General features: G+C 33.8%; 2 protein-coding genes across 4 annotated transcripts in view; both read right to left on the bottom strand.

Moving 5' to 3' along the window:
• The window catches only part of LOC108694083 (RNA-binding protein 24-like), a 31,205-nt gene extending 11,989 nt beyond the window's left edge, over positions 1–19,216 (bottom strand). For 2 of the 3 annotated variants that reach the window (XM_018203375.1, XM_018203373.1), the window contains exons 1-4: positions 18,854–19,216; positions 9,094–9,513; positions 7,648–7,774; positions 5,450–5,510 (exon numbers count right to left, since the gene is read on the bottom strand). In XM_018203375.1, coding sequence (XP_018058864.1) covers positions 5,450–5,510; positions 7,648–7,774; positions 9,094–9,381 — 476 coding nt within the window. In that variant the 5' untranslated portion in view covers positions 9,382–9,513; positions 18,854–19,216. Of the gene's footprint in view, positions 1–5,449; positions 5,511–7,647; positions 7,775–9,093; positions 9,514–13,693; positions 13,768–18,853 lie in introns of those variants that run through there. The other variant, XM_018203374.1, reaches the window with a different exon arrangement.
• A 5,082-nt stretch (positions 19,217–24,298) lies between these two features.
• Positions 24,299–27,638, bottom strand: LOC108694049. The gene is made up of 3 exons (XM_018203301.1): positions 27,551–27,638; positions 26,831–27,450; positions 24,299–25,312 (listed from the first exon to the last, which is right to left on the bottom strand). Exons 1-3 carry the CDS (start codon positions 27,636–27,638, stop codon positions 24,788–24,790), a joined length of 1,233 nt encoding a protein of 410 aa, XP_018058790.1. The 3' UTR covers positions 24,299–24,787.
• Positions 27,639–27,684: the final 46 nt, after the last annotated feature.

The raw sequence follows: 27,684 nt of genomic DNA on the forward strand, positions 1-27,684 counted from the left end.
GGATGATCTGCCAATCCTTGGAAAGCAGACCGGACCAATGGTGACTGCGAAAGGGTGGTGCCACGACGACTTAATTGTTCTCGGTAACGCGTCGGTAGATCCGCCAAAAATACGATTCGGTATACGTACGAATTAAGAAATGAGATACACATGCTCGCAAAGAAGGAAGATTCTTTATTCTACTTGATGAAACACAGGAAATCGTTCGATTTAGAATTACACGCACGACTGATAAAGTAGTACGCGATAATTGTAAGGTTTATGTTACTGCTAATATTATAAACCAATTATTAATTTTTTTCAAAATAGAAAAGTGCACGTTAAATATGCGAATTAAATAGCCAAATGAATCGGACAGATTCTTCGAAGTTAAACTGCGTGCGAAGTTAAATTCGATGAAAATATACTATGTATTTTTATTGTGTTATTCGTACATAGCGAGATAGAGACGACAAATATCAGACATCAGTGGACGAAGAAAATTTATTTCTTAACCGCGTCATTCGAAAATATAATTTATATCTATTTCGAAGTGACAGCTCTAAAATTTCGAGAGATGATCCGGAATCGCGCCATTCTAAAATTCGAGATGCAAGTTTAAATGCGGCCTCAATGTATTTATGTAAATGCGATACAGAACGTTCGTTGCTGTCTTGTAGTGCGATGTTACGGTTTGCGTCAGAAGAGCGACGACGACAGGTGGATAGGAGCCGGTAATGAAAATAGAAATGGACCTTTAACACCCTGTACCGTTTCATCTTTCCGAAAGAAATGAACGTAGATCTTATTCCCGCCAACGACGCGTGAGACGGAAATGAAATACCGAAGTGGTACTGCGACGTTAGAATTGACTGTTTCAAAGAACGTGAGTCAATGCTTTTACGAATGAGTCAGAAAAAGTACACTTTTTCCTAAGACAGCATTGTATATCATAAAAGTTATGTGGCTAGCAACACGGTGACATGTGAAGCATTTCATTTTTTTGCTTTGATGTATAGATATCGTTGAATGTATGTAGGTCAAATTAGAGAGAAGTAGCATAACAGTCGATAAATGCAACCGTATATCTCAAATAGCGTTTTTTTTTTTTCAAGAGATAATTATTAATCAATTTTAAAAAGAAAGTTTTGACCAAAATTTAAAATTATTCGATATTTTCGCGAAAAAGAAAAATCGAAGTAGGAAGCATTTTATCTCAGCCAAAGAGTTGAGTCACCTCTCTTAATTCAGACTTGATTTTCGGTTTATGTGTAACGAATGGATAGCAGCGCGAGCGGAAGTGAATGTGCGGGAGCATAAATAAGCGTAGATTTTTTAATCCAGCTCGACGCTATATCGTCTTCGTAAGGATGTCTTAAATCGCGTTAGAATCCTCTCGATAGGGTCTTCGAGCGATGGCAGCTTACAGTTAAAGAGAAGCTGACATGAGGGACAGGTGGTGCTAAATAAAGACTGGACCGTCGCCAGCACGGCTGCAAGATGGCCGGTTGAGACGTTTGGCGTCGTCGCTCTTCGTCGTCGTTGTCGTCGTCGTCGTCGGCGTCGGCGTTCGCTTACGACACAAATTTACCAGCACCGTTGGATGGAACCGTCTCTGACGTCTACCACGTCCGGACTGGTGTTGAATTTCACGTTTCCACCTACATTTCGCTAATTTGAGGACGCGCGACGCGAAGCGAACCATGCAGCTACGCCTATGCGTGACGCCAACAACGACGTTTTTGCCAATAACGCGTGTCGACGTGCTAAATGCGAATTTTCGGGCGATACAGTTCGCAAATGTTCTCCCGTGACGAAAAATTTCGCCATTGTTAGCGAACCACAGAGTTGCGTTGCATTGTATTTATTATTGCACGCAAACGTGACGTCAATAAGATTTCGTCAATAAAGATAATTTCATAATGATAAAGAGCTATTTTAAATCCGTCTAACGTCTAAAAATATAATTTTTATTTTATGTAATATATTATATATTATCGCATTTATGCAATTTTAATTCTTTTACGTTATAAATGCGATGCTTTTAAATGAAATGAGACTAATTGACTTTGTTAGAGAATTTAATAATTCGAATCTGTAATTTCTACTACGTGAGAGTCAATTGGCCTTTGCATGGGACTTCACTGAATCGTACAAAAAATGAACCCCCTTCGAATCTCTGACGCTTCTATATATTCACGTTTCTTTCATGTGATTGCGTTTGCACGTTTCTTCGCGAGATGAGGAAAGTCAAGACCCGTCCGCGATCTTTCATTAAGAGGTGATAAAAAAAGGGAGTTTCAGATTACTCCGTGAAAAAAATTATCGCGAAAGTAACAATAAGGAGTCAAATTACAAGCATTTTTGCTTTCCAAATATTCACTTTTTCTTGTAATTGCGAAAATAAAAAATTGATAATTTTAGGGAGTTATTGTTGTCATAGTGACGTTCTTATCATTGATATAAACGATAAATATCCGATAATTAACACGGAATAAAAAAAAAATATTTTCGGCGCCATATTCTATTTCGCTCATTCGACATAAAGCTATAAATATATTTATATATAACCGTGTTATTTGAAAGTCCAAAAACCACCCACGTACAACACCAAAAAATACAACACCAATAGCGACACCAAGTGTAGTGTAAGCCTTCACCACACACACAAGGTTATTAATATTATAGTGGTTAGCGAATCCTATACAGTTTCGATGGGCATCCATATATTTCGTGAAAGACACTTTGAACCACCTTATCGCATTCCAAGGAGGAATATATCTATCTCGCGTCGTCTCTATCCCGAGCTTTAAATTGATGTGTTAGCTTAACAAAAATAATTTCGCTGAATCGATCTTCTCGTCTATTTCGAGTATGTGCAAATTTTTCGATCATACATCGCGACATAATATTGCCCAATTTAATTTTTGTTCTTTTATATCACAAGTAGAATTAATGAAGGGACAGCGAGTTGTTAATTTCTTTGAGAGATTATATCAATTGTTATTACAATCGAGTATATTTTTTACGTTCTCCACATTTCAATGAATTTTTCGTGCGGCATTGAAGAATCTGCCGGGCCAAACGAGGTGAACCGCGATAGGATCGATCGTTGCGCGATCAAAAATTAAAACGCCGTTCGTGTTTCGGTGCCGGTCGATTTCCGGCGGAGAGCCCAGAAGAAGAGAATCTCATAGAATCTTCGTAAAATCGCGGCTGCATTTCTCTTTATTCAACCGAATTCTAACGTCTCTTCATCCTTCGGCTCTCGGTTTGCACTCGGTTTTCATTTATCCATTTCTCGTTCTCGCGTTCTTCACGAAAAGCGTTTTAAGCGAGCGAACGAGGCACGAGAAGTCTGCATGGTCTATGTACGCCGAAAGACTAAATATTTATAAGCAATGGCTGGACGGTTCGTTGGCGGATCAGATACGCTTCTTCCTTGGCTTGCGTTAATTTAACGAAGAAACCTTCTATTTTATAATTTATACGGCTCTTTATGCCATTCACATTCATATTTTATGTCATGGTTCTTTAATTCTAAAAAGGAAACAATGCAGCCGGATTGATGAAATACGTTTATAGGAATCAAGTTTAGCTACAAAGATTCGTTAAAGTGTTTTATAATACCTCGTTCGTTTCGACTAAAAAACAAATGACTCAACGCGAAAGGAAACATTGCGAAAATTCGCATCTAAAATTGGAAGATGCTTTACCCTCGCTTCATTTAATATTCCCGCCACCATAGGCAAACCAAGAGAATAATCATATTGTATAATAAACGGAATATAATAATATACACATGAGCATAAAAATAAAAAAACGAATTGTTAAAAAACATTATTACGAAAATAAAAGTACTAAAGTGAAGAAAAAAAATTATATTTAAAAGATTGCACAAGAAAAGAACCGCTTATCGATAAGAATAAACGAATAATAACGTTCTCGTTAATTTCTAATTGCGAACTTATTAATTTCAATGATAAAAAAACATTAATTCACCGAGAAAGTTACGCCGAAAGTTAGATTTTATTATTTTTATTTTTACTAATCAATGTACTGTTCAATATAAATTGAACATAATATCGTTGTTTTTTTTATTTTTAAATTTATTTTTTCTAATGCACCAACGAATAAAAGAGAAAAATTTATTACAGAAAATTTCTATAGCAATTTCTCTCGATGTCTCAAAACTTTTAAAGACTTTAAAATGATTTCTTGAATTATTTTAGACCCCCGATATATTCTGAGAATATTTTTTAGGCTGATAGTAGCGTTATCCCTTGTATTTTTTTTCTGTTTACAATGATGATAAAATTCGCCCATCAGTCTAAATAACAGACTAGAACATTTCGATTTTATTTTAAACGAGCAGTAATGTCGAATCGAAGAGGTACTGCGATTATTATTGCTACGATTATCATTATTAATATTATGCTTATTAAGAAAAAGAGTGTAAAGAGTGTAAAGATATAATATTAAAAAAAACTAACACCAAAAATAACAAACAATCGCAAATCTCTCAGCAACCGCAATCATTATCATCACTTCACGTCAATTTCACTAAGAAAGAAACAAGAAAAAAAAACACAATCAAAAAAGTACGTTAGGAGAAGAAGAACAGGCCGATCCCCGGAAGATCTTCACTATGTACTTCATGGAAAGAAATTCGTAGGTACTCATACGTGTAGATTTTTGATACGTGTGCGTGTGCCGCTCTCTCTCATTCCCTTTTTCTCTCTTTCTCTCTCTCTCTCTCTCTTTCTCTCTTTTTCTCTCTCTTTCACCGATCGCTAATACGTTTGCCCTTTTTTCTCTTTCTCTTTCTTTGTCTTTGTCTCTCTTTCGCGTTAATATGGGGTCCTTAGAATGGCCCTTGGCCGTCTCAAGGATCTCGGAAAGAGAACTCTCTGCCCGTCTCCTTACGCGCGCGCGTCAGGATGCTGAAACGTCATATATATGGTGTCTTTAAAAAAAAAGCTCGTAAAATTAGTCGACCATGCGATTCCGTTAAGCGAGTGCCTTCTTGGCTCTTAAACGTTGCATTACCGACTATTAATTGCCGTCCCATCTCCGATATTCCCGAGAAATTCTTGCGTAAAATTAAATAATTCGTGTGCTCGCTGCAAGAATGGATTTCAAAAACTATTCCCATCTTAAAAACATAAAACAATGCTCCGTTTTATTTTTCATTTACGAGATAGCGATTAGCAAATTTAAATAATGGCTGCGAAAATGATCAATTGTTTGTAATTTGGCTTGTCTATTTGATAACTGAACGAGCGCTCGGGAAAGCGAAAAATTACGCGCGAAAATGAATTTCATTGACTTGCAGCGAATAAATTTGATAGCCATCGACTATGAACAATCACGAGGATTTTTCCTGGCTTAGGCTATTTTGATCTAGCTACAGTTATACGACATATATGTTCTTAATATTCCTCGACAAAGCACATAAATGTAAACTCACCCGTATTGTCCGGGAAGTACTGCTGGGTAGCCAGCCCGGATGCCTGCAGTGAACGGGAATGCTAGAATCACAAGCATATATGGTGAATCTCAGTTATTATTAATTTTAGACTTCTTTATTAATGTACTTGAAATACTTAATATTTTTAAATATTCTCTTGTATATCACAAATCAAATATTTAACAATTCCTTTTTTGTATCTTGTTTGAAACGCGAAATTTTTCTTAAAATAATATAACTTTGCTATTTATTAAATAGAAATATTAAGTGGAAATAGATAATAAAATGATGTAATAATTATCAATTTCATAGAGATTTTATTATATTCAATTTTATAGAGATATATCTCAACATTCTTTTTAAAAGCTAATCAAAATTAATTAGAGAATTTATCAATTAAAAATGTATAATGATTTGAAGAGCATCCTCTATTTTTTTAGCCATTAGATTTTGAAACAAAATATAAAAAATTGTTTTTATTGATATTACATTTAAGCATAATTCATAGCAATGTTCTAGAATTTTATTTCACACAAAGTTCATGGAAAGAATAGTAAAAATAATTCATATTTTTAGTTAGAAATCTGTGTCATATCTTTCAGTAAAGTCATGTTTCATTCATTGATATAATCAATATAGAACTAATGTTCCTTTAGTCTTGTTGGATCAATATATATAGTATGAAATTATTATTACAAAAATAGCGAGTGTGATATCTTAGATTAGAGGAACAATCGACCAAACGTAAATTCGCATGATTTATTATGAACTAGAAATCTATGTTCTTTGTGCTGATGACTGAACAAATCGTCCAATTAAAATAAAAACTCAAAATCAGTTCGCAGACATTTGTATATTTTTTTCTAATTTTCATTATTTTCTATAATTGAAAACTTCTATTAATAATTATTTAATAATTGTTGTGTACTATATTATTGCGCCGCCGTCAGTACAAATAAATATGTATAAAAGCAAACACATAAGTATACGTAAAACATGCGCACGAACCTACGTACTGATACGTACTGATAGTTCAATGGCATGCTTGCTATCTGAGAGTGCATGTAATAAACTTGAAATGGCCATGCAATCGAATATATCACGATGACCTATCAAGAATGTTCCGTTCTTCCTTGTTATTAACACAGTATAACTTTTCTGCAGCTGTTGATGTATTTTTAGAAATTCAATATAATTGATAAAGTTTCATCTCTTCCCGTTTTAGAATTGTATATATCAGTTCATTGAATTACGTAAAAAAAAAAAAAAAATTAAAACAGAAGATGTATAGAATATCTAAATTTTAAAAATAATTGGAAAATTTGGAAAATTTTCATCTATAAAAAATTAAAAACAGCTATTCTTTGTTCTTGTTTTTATTAAGTAATAATGATCAGAATTTTTATCTAAGTGTATCAGAAATTTAAGTCTTTTCGTGAAAGAACCAAAATTCCTTCAGCTATATTGAAATTCTAAAAATGGAATGAAAAATATAAAAATAAATGTAGAAAGTAATTTGCAGTATTGAAAGTAATTGCAAATGTAATAATGTGCATTGCAAATGTAATAATGTGCAGCTAAAACTTGACTTTAAAACGAGTTTCTCACTCAGCGTTAAACTAGAGATAATTCTTGTATCAGAAAAAAAGAAAGCCAGACAAGATCGGCACTCGGGTTAACGCAAATTTAGACTCAGGTCTCGAAGCGCCAAACCATGCTGGCTCAAAGCCACCAAGAGAGTTCGAAAGAGTGATTCAGGGGACACTTCACTATTTGGCTCGTCATTCGTTCTTTTTGTTTCATAGTTATATAGTTTACTTGTACATAAAATTGTTGTCTCAAGATTATCTATTAGATAAAACTTCGAAGCATGCCAAACCATTTTAAATATTACACAATCTATATTTATCACAATTAACATTGAATATACATTGAAAATAAATCACATTGATTAAATATCTGCTTTGACTTATGTTATACATGAATCTATAATTACCGATAATTATTAAATGATGCAACAGAATTCTTCTTCCTACATGTCCAAAATGCACGTCACGTATTATTATTACTACGAACAAAGTTTTAGATATCTGGCAATGTATCAATAGAGTAAAACTCGTGACTGTAATACACAAATATCAAAAATACTAAAATTCAATTGGCAAATGCTACCAGTCTTGTAAATAAAATATACTTACTCGTTTGCAAGTTACCTCTGGGTTTAGCTCCGAGAATGGCTAAATTGACGTTTGCTTTGCGACCATCAATAATGGGGTTGGGATCTTTGCATGCCCTTTCCGCCGCCGGTCTGTCTCCCATAATTACCTACGTATAGATTATATTTATTCTTCGATTAATCGAAAATATCGATACCTGAATATGTATTTCCTACGTATTCTACAAATCATATTATATTCAAATGATATCATTACTAAATAAAACTTTTATTTTCTATTCAGCATTTTGAAAAGCAAAATTTTGTTTGACTATTGTTTTTATTCTCACTTAATATACGGAATTTCAAATTTCCCTCTACGTTCATTTCTGCCAATGTAGATTAACTTTAATTTCGATTTAACTTTATGTCTTTTATTTAGTTTGATTTTTTATTTTTTTCTGATTCTAAGAACTACAACGTTTTTTCTTAGAATCAGAAAAAAAATAAAACCAAGTAAAGTTAATCTAAATTAGAGAAATGAACATTGGAGATAAAGATTAGTTAGAAATACGGGAAAGCAGCAGGTAGCAAAGTATTATATAACATTAAGTTTCGTAAATGAAGAGATGAATTGCAATAAAAGAGACCTGGATTTTAGGATCTTTTATCATATTTATTCTAATTTAAAACATGGAAATAAATATCATCTTTTTGATAGGTTGAAAGCATTGCCACGATAATAACGATATTATGTTCCAAAGCTCTAACAAAAATATATTCATGCATCAAAAATTCTTTTCAAGAAATTATAAAAAGATTTTTTCACCACTTTCTTATTAGAAAAAAAAATCTATTGAGTTCCATAGAAAATATTTTGAATACTTAAGAAGCTTATTGTCGATAAAATATTTTTTAATAAATTTATAAAAACAAAATATTTTCTTAATTAGTTATATATATTTAAATAAATTAAATATTAAATTATATAGATTTAATATTTTGTTACACATTTATTTAATAAATTCGAATTTTTTAAATCAATTAAATTAATAAATTAAAAAATGACCATAAAAATAAAAAATGCCATAGCATTTTTTTCTCAGCATTAGTTTGTCCAGAAACAATGTTAAGAAGGTCCAATGAAATTTATTTCTATATTATCAACATATACTCGCGCTATAAAGAAATAGATACGAGAATTTATACGACGTTGATGCGAAAAGGTATTATCTAAAGCGGAAAAGCTAAGTTTATGTGCATATGTAAAAATAGATTAAACATTTATGATTTCGTATAAAATTATCATAATCAACCTGCTTGAATATAATAGTTAATATCGTATCGATTGGTTAATAGTCACTTTTTGCTTTTAATTCGGGAAACAATAGTTAATGCGAAATGGAAATCAAATTTATATGATTTCGATTTATATCGAATATCACATTAAATCGAATATACGAAAATATATTAATATATAAATACTTACGAAACCATAACCCCTACTTTTGCCAGTCTGTCTGTCCGTAATGACAACCGCCTCCTCGATATCTCCATAAACGTTGAAATGTTCCCTGAGACTCTTATCGGTAGTGTGATAGGGCAAGCCACCGACAAACAGCTTTGTCCATGTAGTGTCCTTTTGCTGTGGTGTAGTACCAGCAAGGGCCCCCAATCCTTGCACCAATTCGTCAGGCGCTGGGGCACTCACAGTACCTACAGCACCCACAGCGCCAACTGCGCCCACACCGAGACCCGCGGCACCCGGCATCAGCATCCTCCAAATTTTGGCGAGATCACCGCCGGACGGAACAACGACTTGCTCAATCTTGACACGTTCTTTGATACCTCGGTCAACGTTAATAACGCCACAAGCCGTGCAGCATTTAGACTCGGAATACTCCCTATTCTGAAAACAGAAAAAGCCCATATTAAAAGGAAAGAAAAAGATATAAATTTGATTTTAATTAACGAATCGATTGTTTTAAGCATAAATTCTTCAATAAGAGTAAAATTAAAATTTAGAAAAAAATTTATATAGAAACTTAATGATACAGATACGGTATATATTGAGAATTTAAAGAGAAATAGTAAAATTTTATTTTATTTAAAAAATATTTTTATAATAAAATTTTGCATAATTTTAGAAATTTTAGTCATGGTTAATTTACCAAAAGGATTAATCTAAAGCTCTTATTCTTCGTTAAAAACAAATTAATGTTTAATTTTATAAGTTTAAAATGTTATCACTTCACATGAAGCATTTATGTAGTAGTAGAAAAGTTAGTAGAAGAGTTTTAAAGAGAACAAAATATTTTGACTGAAATCGATATTATGTATTTTCATCTCTATACTTCAAAGAGAGTATTCCAGATTTAAATACTGTATGAGAACGATTTTACTTTCTTTCATTTCTTGTATAAAATAGATATAACAGAATGTCTCATTTTATAAAAAATGATATTTGTATTTTGTTATTTGTTATACTTTGAGAAAAAATAATGAGAAAATTTTTAGTAACTTAATTGAACAAATTTCATTAAAATAAAATGAATTAAGGCTCAGAATTTAATAAAAAATTAGAGAAAAAAAATAAAAGCCATAATGAGCGAATGCAGATATAAGTATATATAACACCAAAATAATAGTTTTTTTAAATTTCATGTACATTAACTGATAAGTAAATGATTTCGATCATTTTTTTTATCTTTCTTGTATACTGAGGAAGACTAAAAAAGTGATCGAAACGTTTAGCTATCAATTGATGTATATGAAGAATAATTAATTATTTTTGCACACTTATATCTGTATTGGCTTTTATTTTTTTTTAATCTCATTAATTATTAATATGTTTAATTTCCAGTATTGGATGTTTTGAATGGAATAACGCATTATTATATATATTATGTAATGCGTTAAAGTCTCTTTAAAATCAGTATAAACGACATTCTCATTCGTTTTAATGATGCTTGGTCTACATTGTGCTCTCAGAGTAGTGTATTTGTTACGGGAGGATTAATTTGTGTGTCGCGTTACTGTAACTCTAATTCACCCGCGTCCAATTAAGGGGGCCGCACGCGTGCAGCTTAGAAGTTCTGAAAAGATACAATTCTCACCCCTATGAGGGGTGAAAGAACCGTTGCAAACTCGATGCATATATGTGTGCGAGTTTCGTGACAATTAGGTTTTAAGCCTGCAACTAATCCGACATGCGTCTTAACGTGTACACTATAATGATGTACATGTTTTGATACGTATATGTCAGTATGTATAGAGCAATTGTAACAACGCTAAAAGAAGCGCTATTCACTTTTCTCGTGAAGAACTTTATTTCGATGATTTATAAAATGCTGCTCGTTGGCTTCAGTGAAAGGGGAATTATAATTGAGTGAAATGGATGCGAAATTCTTACACAAAAAAGAGATATTGCTGCTACTTAGACGCCAAGCAGAACTTAAAAAGCAATTACCGCAACGTAGAATTACATTAATTAGCTTAGAGACTAAATATACGATAATTAATAAGCGATTTATATATATATAATTAATTAACTTTAAGCATTAAATCAATTTTTTCAACGTACATTTTTTATAGAATTACAGCGTAATAATAAAATATATTTCTTTTGTCTAATCGAAAGATAGACGATTTTACAAAAGCAAAGTTTCTATCTTACGCAATATCATGAAAGCTTTAAGTCGCGCGAAATTTTTCTTGAAAAAATTTGCAAAAGTAAAATCGCATGCGCGTGAGTAATATGTCTAAAATAACTTTCTCTACGTAATAAATCATGCCATGATGTACAGTCAACGATAAAACAACGAATAATATATAAAACTATATATAAAACTTGAAATAGAATTTATGATACTGTGTGTATTTAACATTTAAAAAGTTAATATGTATTTCCAATATTTGTATTTTTTTAAATCCGAACAATATAAAATAATCGGTAACCGATGCAGAGCTTGAATTAAAATGTCACTATCTTGTTTTGAGATTATATATTAAAACTGGTTTTATCCATTTTATTTATAGCAATAGAATCATATATATTTATAACAATAGTCTGACGTGAGGAATTAAGCAATCCAATAAACGAAAAAATATTCAGTGTCACACAAACGATTATTTAAAAATTCCGTTTATAATGCAATGATGCAACACAGTATCCATCTGCGCTCGCAACTTCCTGCAGTTCGAAAAACGCGAGGAGAACCGAAAGGCTTTCGTTTACATGAAAAACGAATCGTCTTCTAGCTTCGTGTAGTCTGACGTGTAGTCACTTACTTTCGTCTACCCTCTCTAACATGCTCGAATCGATGACTCCTTCGAACACAAAGGGAACAGATAAAGCTCCCTTTTGCGTAGAAACTGAACCCCTGCATCGTGGAAAATCCGACGGGTCGACAGGACGGTGAAGAGAAGCGAGAGGGCTTTACCCTGAACGATAAAGAGGGTTATACGAGCGGAGAAGCAAGGGCAAGGAGGAAGGACCATGACCTCCATCTAAGGCTCTTTCTCTCTCTCTTTCTCTTGCACTCTTCTCTAAAGAAACCTGAAAAGAGAGCCAGTTTTGCTCCTCACGTAGAGAACGAAACGCTCGAGGGAACCAGGTAGTAGGGCATTTTTCGTGCGGCTCGTCTTTCGAGTTTCTGCAACGCGTTCAGCGTCGATGGAAGAAGAGGGAGAAAGGGCCCTTTTTCCCCCGTCACGTTCCTTTTCCTCTCACTCGGCGTTTTCAACACACTCGCTTCTTCTTGCCCGAACATATTGTGTGCGCCGGGCCCTATGGCGAGGGCAGAGGGGCCTTTTACAGGCCTCCCGCCTGTTCTCCTTGCCCATCCCTCCTTCTGCCCTTTCCTACCGGTACTTCGACAGAACGACCGTCGGTTCCCGGTCGAGATCCCCCAAAACGACGGCAGCTGCTGCAGAAAACCGGTGCAGCTCGCCGTATAATCATATTGTTGTATTGCCATCGCCGCCCTCTCCTCCTTCATCATCTTTTGCTCTGCTCTAAACATCCTAGCTGAGTTCGTTCGAACGTTTACACGAAAAATCGCTTTTCTTAACGCTACGATTTACTACGATAATCACGATGAGAAATACTTCCGTGAAGCATTTATATTTCAAATATATTATAGCATAAGGCATGACTGTGTTGATAAAATTTAAAATCTAGGCATCGTAAATTAATCGCAAACTAAGTCTAAAATGACATACAAAGTAATGTGTCGTATAATTTCCAAGTTAACGATTTTAATTTCTTCTTTAATTTTAACCACTTGTTAGAAAGACGTTTCAAACAAAAATGGACTCCATTTAAAAAATTATAAGTGACTTCGAAATCTCGGACGTGATCGTGCGTAAAATTATGTTCCCTTTGATGCCGTGCAATTTTCTTTCGAAATTGCATTTTCTTAGCAAATAATTCAAGAATAATTTAAGTCAAGTGAATATTTATGTATGATGTATCCATATTCAATTTCTATATGATATAGATGACTCTTGCAGATCACAATTTATCAAATAAATCCTTTTCACTGCGAACAAGAGTAATATGAGAAAAAAATATTTTTTCATATTTTCATATTTTCGAGTTTTGCGGAGTCGACTACCACTGGCGTTAGTAAAGGCAGTTTCAACCCTTTAGGTAAGAGGCACGGCTTACGGAGGGTAGAAACAATAGCCGGCTGACTCGTAAGCTGGCGGAAGTACACGGCGCGCGACAGAAATCCTTGACGATAGTGAGACACGAAAATTTCGATAAATTTCCAGTTATATTCACTGATCGTGTTTCGATGTTGTTCCGACAAGATCCACTATTCGCATGCAATAAAATCCGTTTCCGTCGAGATGAATAAGGCCGCTATTTCATTTATGCATTTTTATCGTACAAATTACAAAAAAACATTTTTTTCGTGCCTGTTGATTGACTATAAGACAGAGAGATTCGAGGACTTTTCTGTCCTACACACATTTATCGTATGACAAAAACGTAAAATGAAATAGTATCCTAAAGCTCGCAGGATGTGCCTTGCTTATGACAAAAACTTCGCGGAATGTTTAAAGCGTTCGCGAATACTTACTCGTTGAGAAACACTGGTTTTTAATAGCTCACACGTGGACTATGCGGACACCCTGTAGTGCACGAGAAGAATGTACTTCTCGGACTCGTTGCACTTTGGCGACAAGTTCCCATCGCGACGCATAACGTAGAGACGTCATCATCTTTTGGTCGTGTCGAGCGTGTTGTTCGGCACTGGCCAATTGCCATGCATTTCATGAAAGCACTCGCGAAAATATCCTCTCGGCCAAAGTCACAAAGAAGGCCAATCTTTTGAAAAACACGTGACGCATAATTTTCGTCAGGTTTCGTGAAAAGATATCGGATATACGCAAGTTAATTGCAGAGAAGTGCAAGTGAAAAATGCATTAATCTAAAAACAAATCTGATCTTAAGACTCAGTTTTTCATTTGCTGATTCATTTATGGTTAGGCTTAATCTGATGATAATGTAAAAATTGTATTCTTCTATCTGTGGTTAATCATCAAACTGATAGTTTTGTGAACAACTGTTGGGTTCAATTTTTCATTATCCGGTTAAGTTATGATTAAGCTTAACTTGATGTTTTATCCAATGAATCTCATCTACGACATTATCATAAATGAAGCTCATTGGATAAATCATCAAGTTAAGTCTTACCATTAGTTAACCAGAAAATAAAAAATTAGACCTTAATGTTACTATTATAATGTTACTATTATAAACTAAAATTACTTTAGTGATTAATCGTGCTAGAAAAACATTTTTAATCATTAAGTTAAGTAAAATTAAGTCTTAAATTATAGTAAGTTAATCAGATAATGAAAAACGTCTAAACGTCGTAATGAGAATTCTGATGCCTTTAAACTTATAATTAGGATATAATGTAACTTTTCATTGTTTTAATTTTACAACTGTTTACGACGAATTATATATTTAATTATTCTGCTTCACGCATATTTATATTATATAAACGTTTATATAAACGTAATCAATTTTAGAATGAATTTGTGTATTCCGTTTTTTCTTCCGCAGACTTTACAAGTGTACATCCTATACGTATAGTTGTCAAATAAATTTCAAAACAATTTCTCTTTTTCAGATACTAATTGGCATGTGTCCGCATCTTTCTGCAAAACTTGTTGCGGCAAGTTTATACGTTTGTATGCGAGCCTCGCTACGCAGGCGATAACGTCATTATCAAATTGTTTGCATCTCATGTAGGAACACTTGTTGAAGCACGATTGACAATAAACGTTGTACGTCTGCTGAAAGTTTATACGGCGATCCGCGGGCGGGATCTAAAGAAGTGTTATGCGCTACTTGTCCGTCGATAGCGTGAAAATTACATGGTTTATATTTTTTTATATCAGAGATATCGGCTAGAAAACAGTACATTGTCGATCACATGTTTGAATGCCGAAAAAAGAAAGAGAAAAGAAAGTTCTCTTTCCGTGCTATTAGAGAGATTAACAACTTCATAAGGCGCTTCAAATTAGCAGTGTTATGTCACATTCTTTATAACATTCTTTATAATATAAATATAGTAAAATTAATATATATGTAGATATTATATTATATCTGTCGTGACTTGATTTTATAAAACGTATACATGGTATAATTTACACTGAAAAAATTTACTAAATTTTAATCAATATTTATTTGAACTGTTTAACTAAATATTTACTAAATGTAAATGTATATTTATTTGATACAAAAACCATTAATTTAAGTATCACTTTTTTTATTGAGTAATACTTATTTGATAAACTATTTAAACACACACACACACACACACACACACACACACACACACACACACACACACACCGCACGCGCAAAATTTATTAAAATTTAGTAAAATGTTTTTTATTGTATTATATCAATCTTTTTTATTATTTTATAATTAGCTTATAATTATAAACATACAATAATTATAAACATACATAGATGTTTTTAGAAGTTTCGTTTTTATCAAAAGAGCATAAATAAAAATTTAAATAATTAGTTAAATTTAAGTAATTAATGTTATTTTGATTCTCGTTATTATTTGGTAGAGAGGTAGAAAGATACAGGCCTTTTATATGGGCAATAGATTCTGCATTCAACTTTTAGGACCTTTCATAAAATTCATAAAACTTAACGAAAGAACTTCCGAAAGAACATCGAACATTAACATAACTCGACTTAGACCAGTCCCGTTACCTATTAAGATAAGATGAGCAGAAAAATCGTAGCAAACTTTCGCGAGTAAATAACTTCCACGTTCTTATGCAAACTTATGAAGTTTCTTTCACGCGCTTTCCATGGAAAAGAAAAGCAGTTAGATGTGATTCTGATTGAATTGCTTCCAGAGCATTTTCATGATTAGCTTATTTTGAATTATCATATGTATTGAGTGAAGAAAATTAATTTTTAAATATACATTAATTTTTGACATTGTCTTAATTTAAATCTGAAATTTAAGTGTCATTTTTTGATATATAAATATATAAATATAATCTTAAAGGCTACATTAATTCATTTAAGTACACTGAAAAAAATTTTAATAAATGTAATGATCGAATCTCGACTGTTACAAACTTTAAACTTTTATTTGTTATATATTTACGTATACAATTTTAATAAATAATTTATTATATAATAAATATTTGTTTGAATAGAATTTTAAATAAATATGTATTTATTAAATGAAAATATATATTTGATATAAAAACCCCGTTAACTTGTATCATTTAACTATCATTTATTTATTAGATATTTATTGTAAGTAAATGTTTACTTTACTTACTATTCAAAGAAGTATCTATTAAGATTTAATAAATTGTTTTTCATGTATCCAAAACGTTTTTCTGTGTACTATGAACGATAGGCTATTCGTAACCATGGGTGTCACTCTGAGCAATTTTTCAGCCAGAAGCGCTATCACCTGCGTCCGTTTCCAGACGTACTGGCTCGGCAAAATTGTCGGGCACGACCGTCGGGGTTTATTAATAAACATCGGGGAACACGTGCCGGTCGCCCTTTGTCGCGACGATCGGGCCGTTGAACGGGGGTTGAGAGGGGACAGCTGAGAGAAGAAGCAGACCATTTTACGAACGTGCAAGATGGCCACGCGCCACCGCGCAGTTTCGCGGACGGATAAACAGAATTTCCTGCGCACACAAATTCGCGCGCCACGCGATCTTACATGCCACGTACAGCAAAATCGGATTCAGTTCGGCGAGGCGCCGATCTTTCGTGCCGACTGATCGTATATGTAGACCGTATGTGTCACGCGGGATCCAGGGAAGTGCACGCTAGTGTTGCTTGCGAGGCGATGCATCCAATTTTATCGGTGCATCTCAGTGTCGCGATATGCAAAGGCGAATGAGTGAGCAGTGATGACAGTGTTTCCCTCATAACTAATAATGCTTCATATCTTCCAAGGATAAAGCAGCCGCATACAATGGCTGCAATTATTGTTATAACTCGTCATTCATTTAAATGATTGATTATTTTTGCTTGACGCTGATCGTATTTTTTTTCTATTATTCCGATACTTGTTTCTTAACATTCAATGATCTTCCAGTGTTAAATCACTGAAAAGTCTCATAATTTTTTATGGAATTCAAATATAAACTCTTAATCGTGAATCGTGAAAAAATGGTTTAGGATTAAATAGTAACTCTGATGGAAAATCAGAATTTAAATCTAGAATTCTAATTGAGAGAGAACTAGAATTCTAACTGATACAATTATTCTGATAAAAATAAGAATTCTAGCAGATTTTATCAGAAATATTATATCAACAAGAATTCCGCGCGCGGTTATCTCAAGACTTCTAATAAATTCAATCAGAAATTTTTTCAATGATATCTCAATTATACAGGAAATAATAATACGAATATACACGTATACGAATAAGACCCAATTGCACCAACGTTACTTTAGGAGTGTGTTACACATGAAGCATCATTTTATCCTTTATTTGTGAACAAGGACAAATGATACATCATATGATTCATGCTCAGAACGCACCCTAAGTTTATTCATGTCTTATGCTTCAACATACTCTAAAAGTCCGATGTCCACGATGCTAGAAATCGGTCCGAGATCTTGGATGAAGAAAGAATTGATCAATTGCATTGGTTATGTGACCAAAGTTCAAATGATTTGTTGATTCTTTTTCTGTCCAAAATCTTAGATTTCTAACATCAAGGCTTAGCAGATTCCTACCATAGTTCTTATTTATTTCAACGTGCTCGTTGAAATGAGTAGGAACTAGAAGTTATGGTAGAAGCATGTTGGAGTATGTTGGAGCATGTTAGAGCATGCGACGCGAATAAGTCTTTTGACTTTAATCCTTTCCGTAATAGTGTAATTATATCTTTCCTTCTTTGGTTTTTATTAATTTAATAACACTAATTTAATAAACTTATTTTATGTATCATATTTGATTTGTTATGCAGTAGATACTTGTTTAGAAAAAAATAATTTTGATTCATATTTTTGCAAAAATATTTATTTGTAAAATAATTATTTTCCGATTCGACAACAAAAAAACGTGGCAAAGGGGTTCAGTGAAGCTTAGAATTTTCTCTTTTTAAAGCTAAGAGAGAGAGAAAGAGTTTTAAACCTCGTTTAAGGTTAAAATAATGTTGATATAATTAGACTTAATTCGAACAAAAAGAAACTTTTATTTGTATGCTCAGAAATTAGAAATTAATCTACACTCGATCTTAACACCGAATATTTTTACAATCATAAAGCCGCGATGTGAAAATTGCGTGAAGCGATACGCCATAACGATAGCAATTAACTATCATTAATTAACATTAATGATAGCTATCAACGCTAATGAGCCGCGCAATACCAAAAATTCATTATAACGAGCACGATGATAGGCAGTTTTGCACAAGATATGCATTAAATATGACATATGCTAACGCAAGACCGATGACTTTTTTACGAGTTATCTCGTAGCCAAGTGTGCTATTTTCAAAAGGAATAACAGCGGATCGAAAATAGATCGATCGAAGAGAAGTGGAATCTACCGAAGTTAATCGCATCTTCTGAAAGCAATTACGAAATCGGTTCAAATTGATATAAGTATCGAATATATTGAAAATTTCTATTTCGGTTGTAATAATATAGTTTCCGGAAGTCCATTTTTCTAGGGAATTTTCATTAACGATCAGTGCTAAATAATTCGCTCACTTACATGTGTATCGCACTATGTACGTCTGTCTGTTGCACTACGCCGTGATAATCCCAATATGTGATGGTACACAAACAGTTATACACCAAGGTTAGGAATCCTTCCGCCTGTGTAGAATCTTCGTGATCTATATGAAGCACGATACACTTTCGGAAAAAACGACTATTCGACTCGATTAAAGAAATACTCGCGAAAACCGCAGGCACCTTTTTACATCAAGGATGATTCGTATTGTATTCGGTCAGTTCACGTTACAGTCACCACGCGGTATGAAACGGTGGCTCAGTTCTTGTGACCGTGAACGCGTCCAAAACGCAACCGACGCCGATGAAAGCCCACGTGCGAGTGCTAGGTCTTCCGTTTGAGTTGCCGCGGCTACTACACGGCGCTTCAGTTCGCCAGTTTCCTTGCCAGTTGGTCTGCCATTGAGGCTCTCGATTGGCCGACATCTATTCCCACTCTCGTGCACGGATACGTGCGCACGCAAGCAGCTCCATATCCAGGAAACATGAGCGCTGAAATTCAAAAAGCGGGACCGATCGGTATTTTCACGCGATACTCGACAACGCTGATTTTGAGATATTTCTCGCGGGCATAGCAGGATAATGACTTGTTATCGAGTGATCGATTGTCCCGAGAAGCACGTGTGCGCGACAGGGACTCGGCATAATCGTGAACAAATCGTTCGATCTTTTCTCTTTTGGGATATTTTTGTATTGTACTTTCTATAGATTTTTTACGCGTCTCCATCATAACTTTGACGATTTACATAATTGGTCTGTTGTTAATTTACATGCTTCTGTATCGAACACAAAACTTTCACTTATGATTTATTCTATTATATAGAACATAGATTTATGAAATTTATAAAATTTATTTATTTTTTTTTATTGGTAGGCAGATTTTATAAAATCACAATTAGAATTATTATTACAAACTATTGCGTAGAGAAAATACTAATATTTATGAGATTAATTTTTCATAATTCATATATTGAAAATGCATCTTAATAAATGAGAGAATATTTATATAGCATTTATTATGAAAACTGTAATTATTAAAAGAGTTTTATTAGAGTAGAAGATCGAAAATATCGAAATGTCTTCCTTTATTCCGCGAGAATTTCTCTTACGAAAATGCATAACAAAGCGAAGCGATTCTAAGGGATCTACGAGGCGAGGCGGTGGTCCGCGGACGAGCATCAGCTGTTCGAATTATTATCGTTGCAGACGACGGCAGATGTTCGCTGGCCTGAAACGTTCTCCCCCGAAAGCTTTGAACTCGCTGATCCTTTTTCTTTCGAGCCGATGAAAAACTCACGAGGAAAGTGCACCTTTTCAATGCGCCTTGTACGAACATTGCAAATGCAATACAAACAGAAAATGAATGCATATTATCTTAGAATTAGAAAATGCAGGATATCCGGCATCCCGCATTGTAGAACGATTTATTTTTTTAAACTATATCAAGAATCTTTACGTTAATTTTATTTTTGTACATTAAGTATCAAATACATGAAACAATAAGATATTAACAAATTGTATCTTTTTAACAAACTTATAAAGACTTGTTATATAATTTATGATTTCGGAAAAATGTAAATTTGTTGTAATTTTGTTGAATTAAAATAACTTTTCTACAAAAGCAATTCTTCTATGTACAGTTTCATGAATTTTACTATATTATCCTTCACTGAGAAAGAGAGACAGATTTCATGTCTCATCAGTAAAGACCTTACGATTATGAAAATCAATAAGAAGAGTAATAGTGTTCCATGGTGCTTCTTATACACATTATGCAAACAATAATTGTTGTAAGGAGTTTTATTATACGGTGCTTCCGGGGGCAGGCAACCAGGCAGCGATAATTCGTAGCTGCCCAGCTACGTTCCCTTTGAGCGAAGGATAGACGAAGCTCGGGAACGTCGCATTGTTCGAAACCTGCCGTTACTTACGTGTGACGGAATATAGGATATCATCGTCCGTCGCGTCCGCGCTCGAAGGAGACCCCATAGGTTCATGGCACGCGCTGCCAGCTGCCCCACAGCTGTCTCTCCTCTGTCGTTCCCCATATACGAGACCAGGGTTCTTACCCAACCGTGGTGCATTTACCACACCGAACGAACCGTTTCGCTTCTGTGTGCATGATGCACGTGCGTACGACTCGGCAATATTTTATTAGCGTCCACATTGCGATGAGTGAAGCACCCTTTCAAATCCTAAGAAACGAATCTTGAGAAGTACCTGATCCGAAAAGTCCATCAAAATACTCTGAATAATTTTGCAAAACTGCCATAAAATTACAGCTTTCTGTAATACTTTTATTACACACGATTATTAAATGCGATATTTAACTATAACTTTGAGAGAATTTCTGAATCTAATTATATTTTTATAAATATATTATTTTATTATGAATGATAATCATCGAAATAAGATATAATCAAATATACTCTTGGAATTTTTTAAAGTAGAATCTCTTTAAAGAACATTTTTCTAGTTTTCAAAAAGAATGGCAGAATGTTCAATTGTTAAGAGTGAAATGAATTTGAAGATGAATTTTATTTATATTTATTTATATTTTCTTTTAGAGTGAGATTCTACTCCAAAGAATTTAGAGAATAATATTTAGTAAAAGAGTTCATATTCAAAAGAATCTATTTAAGTATCTAAAATGTATATCATTTGAATGAATAATTTTTTACTTAAAAGTTCAAGCTACTATTTCCTATGTGAAATATATATGCTATTGCGTATACGGTATCACTGAAAGGTGGGACCATGGGGCTCTACATTTGCGGTTTCCCATCCGGCTCAACCGGCGCATTCTCGCAGGAAATAGTCCTGGAGTATCCTAGAGGATACAAGGCTATTGGGTTTCGCGTGGAAAAAAAAACGAGATCGCTGGTAGCAGAAAGTAGTGAGTATGAGGAGAGGATACGAAGAGACGACGCGTAAGTGCTTGCACGAAAAATAAAAAGGACTGTGAAGGGAGAAAAGCGAAGTGCACACCATGCCAAGAACCGGAAATCCCAGGGCATTCAACTCTGACACCCGGTATATATTTAGATTTAAAGAGACCCGATCTAGTACGATTTCATAGATATGTGACACAATCGATAAAATCTCGGTCTTGAAAATAACACTAAATCTTAGCCTGAGAAAAATGTCTAGTTGGAAATGGACGGACCATAACATTCTGATTATATTAATTAGAATTCTATTATAATTAGAATTCTAGTACGTTTAACCAGAAAATTTTGAATCGTTCATTTTTAACCACAAGTTTAATTAATCCAGCCAGACATTTTTTCCAGAGTATACAATATATTCATCCTGTCCATAGAATTATTTGCTCGAAAATTAAAGATATACTTTTGTATATTCTATAGCAGTTGTAATCTAAAAATAAAAAATTACTGCGGACAAACTTGCGTTTGTCGTTGCAAAAGATATAAGATTATGAACAATCGTTAAATCGGATCGTTAAAATTATCACAATCGTGCTTAAATGTGTAAAGAAATACGTTACAAAACACAAGTAAAATCGCGAAGTTTATGAGGAAACGACATGTTGAAAGGATCACCTGGCAAACAGATTTTTTTCTTAATCATTTCTATGATAATTCGTTCGAAAATGTTTTACAGATATCGTTCTAAATGAAGCTTATTACGTGAGAGCCATGTGTTTTGAAAAACAGAATTATTTATGATACATCCGAGAGAAATGGGCATTAAATCGGCCGGCCACGTGGCGCCCTGTAGCATCGTCATTTTTAAAGAAAACTTAGCACTTCCGCGAAGGAAGTGCTGATCATTTCCTACATCGTGTTTATTGCACAATCGCGCACGCAATGCTGGCACGGTTCACCCACATAACCGCGCCGCGAACCTACGGAATCGGCGAGCGACGTATCGTATACATGCGCGTCACGCCGAGAGTGTAACGATCGAGGGAAATTACTGTAATCGCGGCATGTTAGAGTTTCGCGATTGACTCACCCGCCTGTAAAACTCCCATCTTTCACACGCACTTTGAGACAGAGGCACGCGCGACTTGTTGAAACCCTACTCGCCGCCCGACCCGGTGTGTTAAAAGCGAAAGCGCAACGATGACAATAATTAAATATCCGGGTACACGCATTTACATATCGTATCCACACATTTTCTGTACTTTTTTCATCGCATCTTTAGCAACCTACATTTTTTCTGAATATGCATTATTTTATTTCACAATTTTAATAGTATCCCTTTAATTATAATATGATAGTCCTTTTACTTAGAATATGATAATATTTTTTATTAATGATATTTGTATCATTTTAAAAATGAAGGTAATACATCAGGATATTATTTTCTTCTGTATTTCTGTATCTCTATTCTTTATTTTTGCTTTGCTTATCATGAATTGAATGTCGATGCGCGATTTAGATAAAAATCTGCCAGCTGAAAAATTACGCGCGAAAGCTGCAAAGTACCGGCGTCTTTAGAGACACAATACCAGCGGTTGGCGGCCTTCTCGAAATAGATGAGGAGCCCAGCCCTCCAAACTCGTCCGAAAATAAAACAGGTTTCTTCCTTGCGCACGACGACGTCCAATTGGTTGAGACTCCGACGGAACAGTTATTTATTTATTATCCGTATATTTCCGATGGTTCCGTTAATAGTGTTCAAGTGTCGTGCTACTTACGCCAATCAACGACACTTGAACACCATTAACGGATTATCATTTTATTGATCGGCTCATGCAAAATCTCGAACAACTGTGTAACTTTATGAACAATTGTTCAAACAAGTCACATATGTAGAAATTTGTATTATCGAGAATACAAACTTCTCTCTCTCTCTCTCTCTCTCTCTCTCTCTCTCTCTCTCTCTCTCTCGTGGAGAGTTATTATTTTTACACGCGTCTTGAAATTGTCTTCAATAATGTTGTCAGTTACGAATCAAAATTGACCTGCAGTGATGTGATCTAAAAATTTGTAGATTGATATAATTATTCAAAGGCTTTTTTCAGTGTTCTAGTAATAATGTAAATAATTACTTAAAAAAGAATGGAAAAATATGTTATGGACAATAGTGTAATTAAACTACCTACTACAACAAATAATGTCTAATTATTCGTATAACTTTCCGTAATTTTTATTCGATACAAAATGTTTATACGTAAATGCATAAAACATTATTTATCCAATTTCTATTTTCTTTCCAGATTGTATTTCATTAACTTTATAAATAATTTTTCCATACAATAATTAAATCCATAGATAAGAATTGTATACTAATCATAAATAATCATTAATAACATATAAATAGACTCTAGAGTATTTATAAGAAATTATATATTAAAAAAAAAACAAATGCACCATATGAAATCTACTAATTGTAAGGTAATAATTACATTTATATATAAATTGGTAAGGATGCTATAAGTAAAAATGCAACTAGATAAAACTGATAGGCAATATATTTCAATAATTGACAGTACAATATGCATTTCTGTTTTTTGTTAATTAATGCCACAAGTATTTCATGAATAATTACCTTTTCCTAAATTGTATAATTAAAAAAAATGTATAAGAAAAAAACATGCTTACTAATGTATCAAAAATAAAATTATACATAGAAACTAAAAATTATAACAAAAATATGTCGGTTTTACCAGAATTACAAAATTACGAATTATATCAAGCGTTTCTAAAAATTTTCGAAATTTTAATACAACTAACTTGAAAACTAATTATAATGCATAGTAGGTACGTAATAAATTGCAATCTTATATATAAACACACTATCAATTTGTATACTAAATTAGCTTAAAAATTATTTTAACTTTGTATAAGTAATTTTTAATTAAAAATACATTCTTATTTTTATAAACTCATTAGACATGATCTACTTCATAATAGACGTTAATGAGCTTTGTAAAGAATATCATTTATTTTAGAGGTATAAAACCGTCACTGATATTTAATGGTGGATATCCAGAAGGATACACTCTGTTATAATCCGTGCTTGCGAATTCGTTTGGTTGATCGGATGGGAATGGCGCCGAAAGAGATGGATTAAAGCTTTGGTAGACATTATATTTGTCGTCTTGATAAAAATTATGTTCATCCGGTGCATTGTAACCGATCTGATTGTAAGGATGCGATGTTGTGAGATCCACGTGGTGTATATTCTGTGGATACCCACCATAATATCCCGGGAAGATATGATGATGATGATGATGGTGGTGATGCGTTGTATTGTCAGGTAAAATTGTCGTAGTAGTATTTGGTCTCATAGTAGGTTTATCTGATGTTGTATCATTATCTAGTTCTTCCGTCGAATTCTGAACTCGGTGAAAATTCGAGCTTGCTCGCAAATCAACGGCATTCTCGTGAAGATATTCACGCTCTCTGGCTGTTTCTTTCACATTGGCTCGTCTCCGTTGACCCTCTTTACATCCGCGTATCGTATTCTAGTGAAATTTGTTAATAATACTTGTTTATTAAGAAAAGAATGATTTTGCTGAAGTATCTGAAATGTAGTTAGATACATATATCTGAAAATAATTTTACTGAATCATTAAAATAATTATGTAGAACATTAATGACAATGCTGTAACAATTTATTCTAACAATTAGTTTAAGTGTCCTACACAATTCTTTTGATGGTTCAAACAAAAGTTATTTTTAAACTTGTATTTATAGCTACATTCTTTCCGTGCATGAATTTGTTAATATTATTTGTTAATAACATGAATTAATATACAAAGTCACAAATCAGGTATAAATGAATATATTTTTATAAAAGAATCAGAGTATAATACACAATATTATGTTGATAAAAAAAAGGCATTGTTTTCGTTATTAGAATATTATAAAAATGTTATCTTTTATAACAAAGTTATAAAAAAAGTTATGTTGTATGTTTTATAACAAAGTTATGTTGTACGTCTTAAAATAGAAACGAAGTAAAGGAATAATTTTTTACGAGATTAGCGACTACACGCATGACTTTATACAAGCGATACTGCTCCGTTTAAGAACCAATACTTTAATGCGCGCGTTATCTTGACACGTATGCATTATGGGCCAAATGAAATTACAGGCGCACACGTCTAGTCGTTCACGCGTGGAAGCTACGAAAGGCAAATGAAGCCTTAATCATTTGTCACAAGAACACCTGTCGTACACTATGTTATTATCTGAGCATACGCGATAAGATGACCTGTTCTCGCACAAATAGATCCAGCGGTAAACCTAATACAAAAAATACGTGTCGGCATTTATCGGATATAAATAATACAAAAACTTTAAAACTCGCTCTAGAATTTTGTTTAGGATGTTATAGATTAAACAAATGTACACAGTAAGAGCAAGAGTACATGACAGATAAAGTGCCGGCCAATTGTTGTTCAAAGAAAGTTCCACGGGAATTTTTGTATGTAACGCACATAGATTTTGTATATAACATAATCTTAATTAAATGAAATTATTTACAATGCTTTAAAGATGCTTAGTAATAATAATAGTAAATTACTTGTTAAATTAATTTGTAATATTACATATATTCCAATTTCATTCTAAAATTATATTTCTGACAAGTAATTGATACGGTGTGAACTGAAAATTTAAAAAATCACAACATTAAATTTCATAACGATGTATTGTTAGGTATAAAGACTTGCCTTGATTGAATACGAGGCCCTCTTCATTAATTTGAACAATTTTAATTGTTTAACCATAAACAACACAACAATGATGGCCGACACTTTGTTGTATGCTCTTGCTCTAACAATAAGTATTAATAAAAACAAATATATTATTGATACTTTCGTGTAATTAATTGGTATGAGTAATGGTTGGAGTTTATAAGAAAGCACGGTACTCTCTTTGTTGAGTGAGATGCACATCAAGATAAAACGTCGCGTGGCTTTCCGCTCTAATTTCTATTTGCTCATCGCGGCACGAGCCGAGATCTATTATATTCTTACCTTCTCTTCCGCGTTTCGATCAGCTTCGGCTCGCAATCTTATGCGATCATCAGCCCCGTTGCCCACGTTGGACGTCTCTGCATCTGTATAGTCTTCGTTATTTTCCGCAATATCGTTCGGTCTATTGTCGAACAGATTTATCACTTGCGGCGTTAAATCGTTCTGCGACGTCTGGGGTTTCGCGGCGTCAATCATCGGCGCGAGTCCAAAGGCACCGGGATAAATGAGCGGATAAGGTAACAAGGGAGTATATGGATATTGACTATAATAGGCGGCGAAGTACGGTGACGTTTTGGAAGAACCTAGATTTATGCTAAGCATTTGTGGTATCTTAGCGATATTCTTCATAGTGGAAGATGCCACGGTGGCTAATTCACCGAAGCTGAGACCAGTTAGAAAGGCTAAACTACTTAAAAATCGCCCTTTCCTTTTATCCATACCGTTGTTTATGTTATCCAGATTCCTCGACTCTATCACTTTCGTCGGTTTGCGTTTCGATAGACTGAGATTCTTCCAAAAGGTTCCCTTCTCAATTGTCGCATGACTAGCATTGTTTCTTTCGAGGAGAACGGTATCTTCTGGTTTAGCGACCTTAGTCGGAAGTGTGTCACAATACACCGCTGCAACAAAAAGAGTCGTTGGAGTCGGAGAGATGAATTCATACGACGTAGCCACAGAATCGACATTGAAATATCGCTCGAGTGTCGAATAGTTGTTTACCACTGCAATATACAGCGAAGACGGTTAAAACAATGATGAGGGAACCCATCGTCACCGCGTCGTGATCGGAACGAAAATGAGGTGACATCGCGTAGACTGTCCGACGAAATTAAAAAACTGCGGGTCGCCCTCAT

This window comes from Atta colombica, unplaced genomic scaffold (genome assembly GCF_001594045.1).
Source record: "Atta colombica isolate Treedump-2 unplaced genomic scaffold, Acol1.0 scaffold112, whole genome shotgun sequence".
Taxonomy (NCBI): domain Eukaryota; kingdom Metazoa; phylum Arthropoda; class Insecta; order Hymenoptera; family Formicidae; genus Atta; species Atta colombica.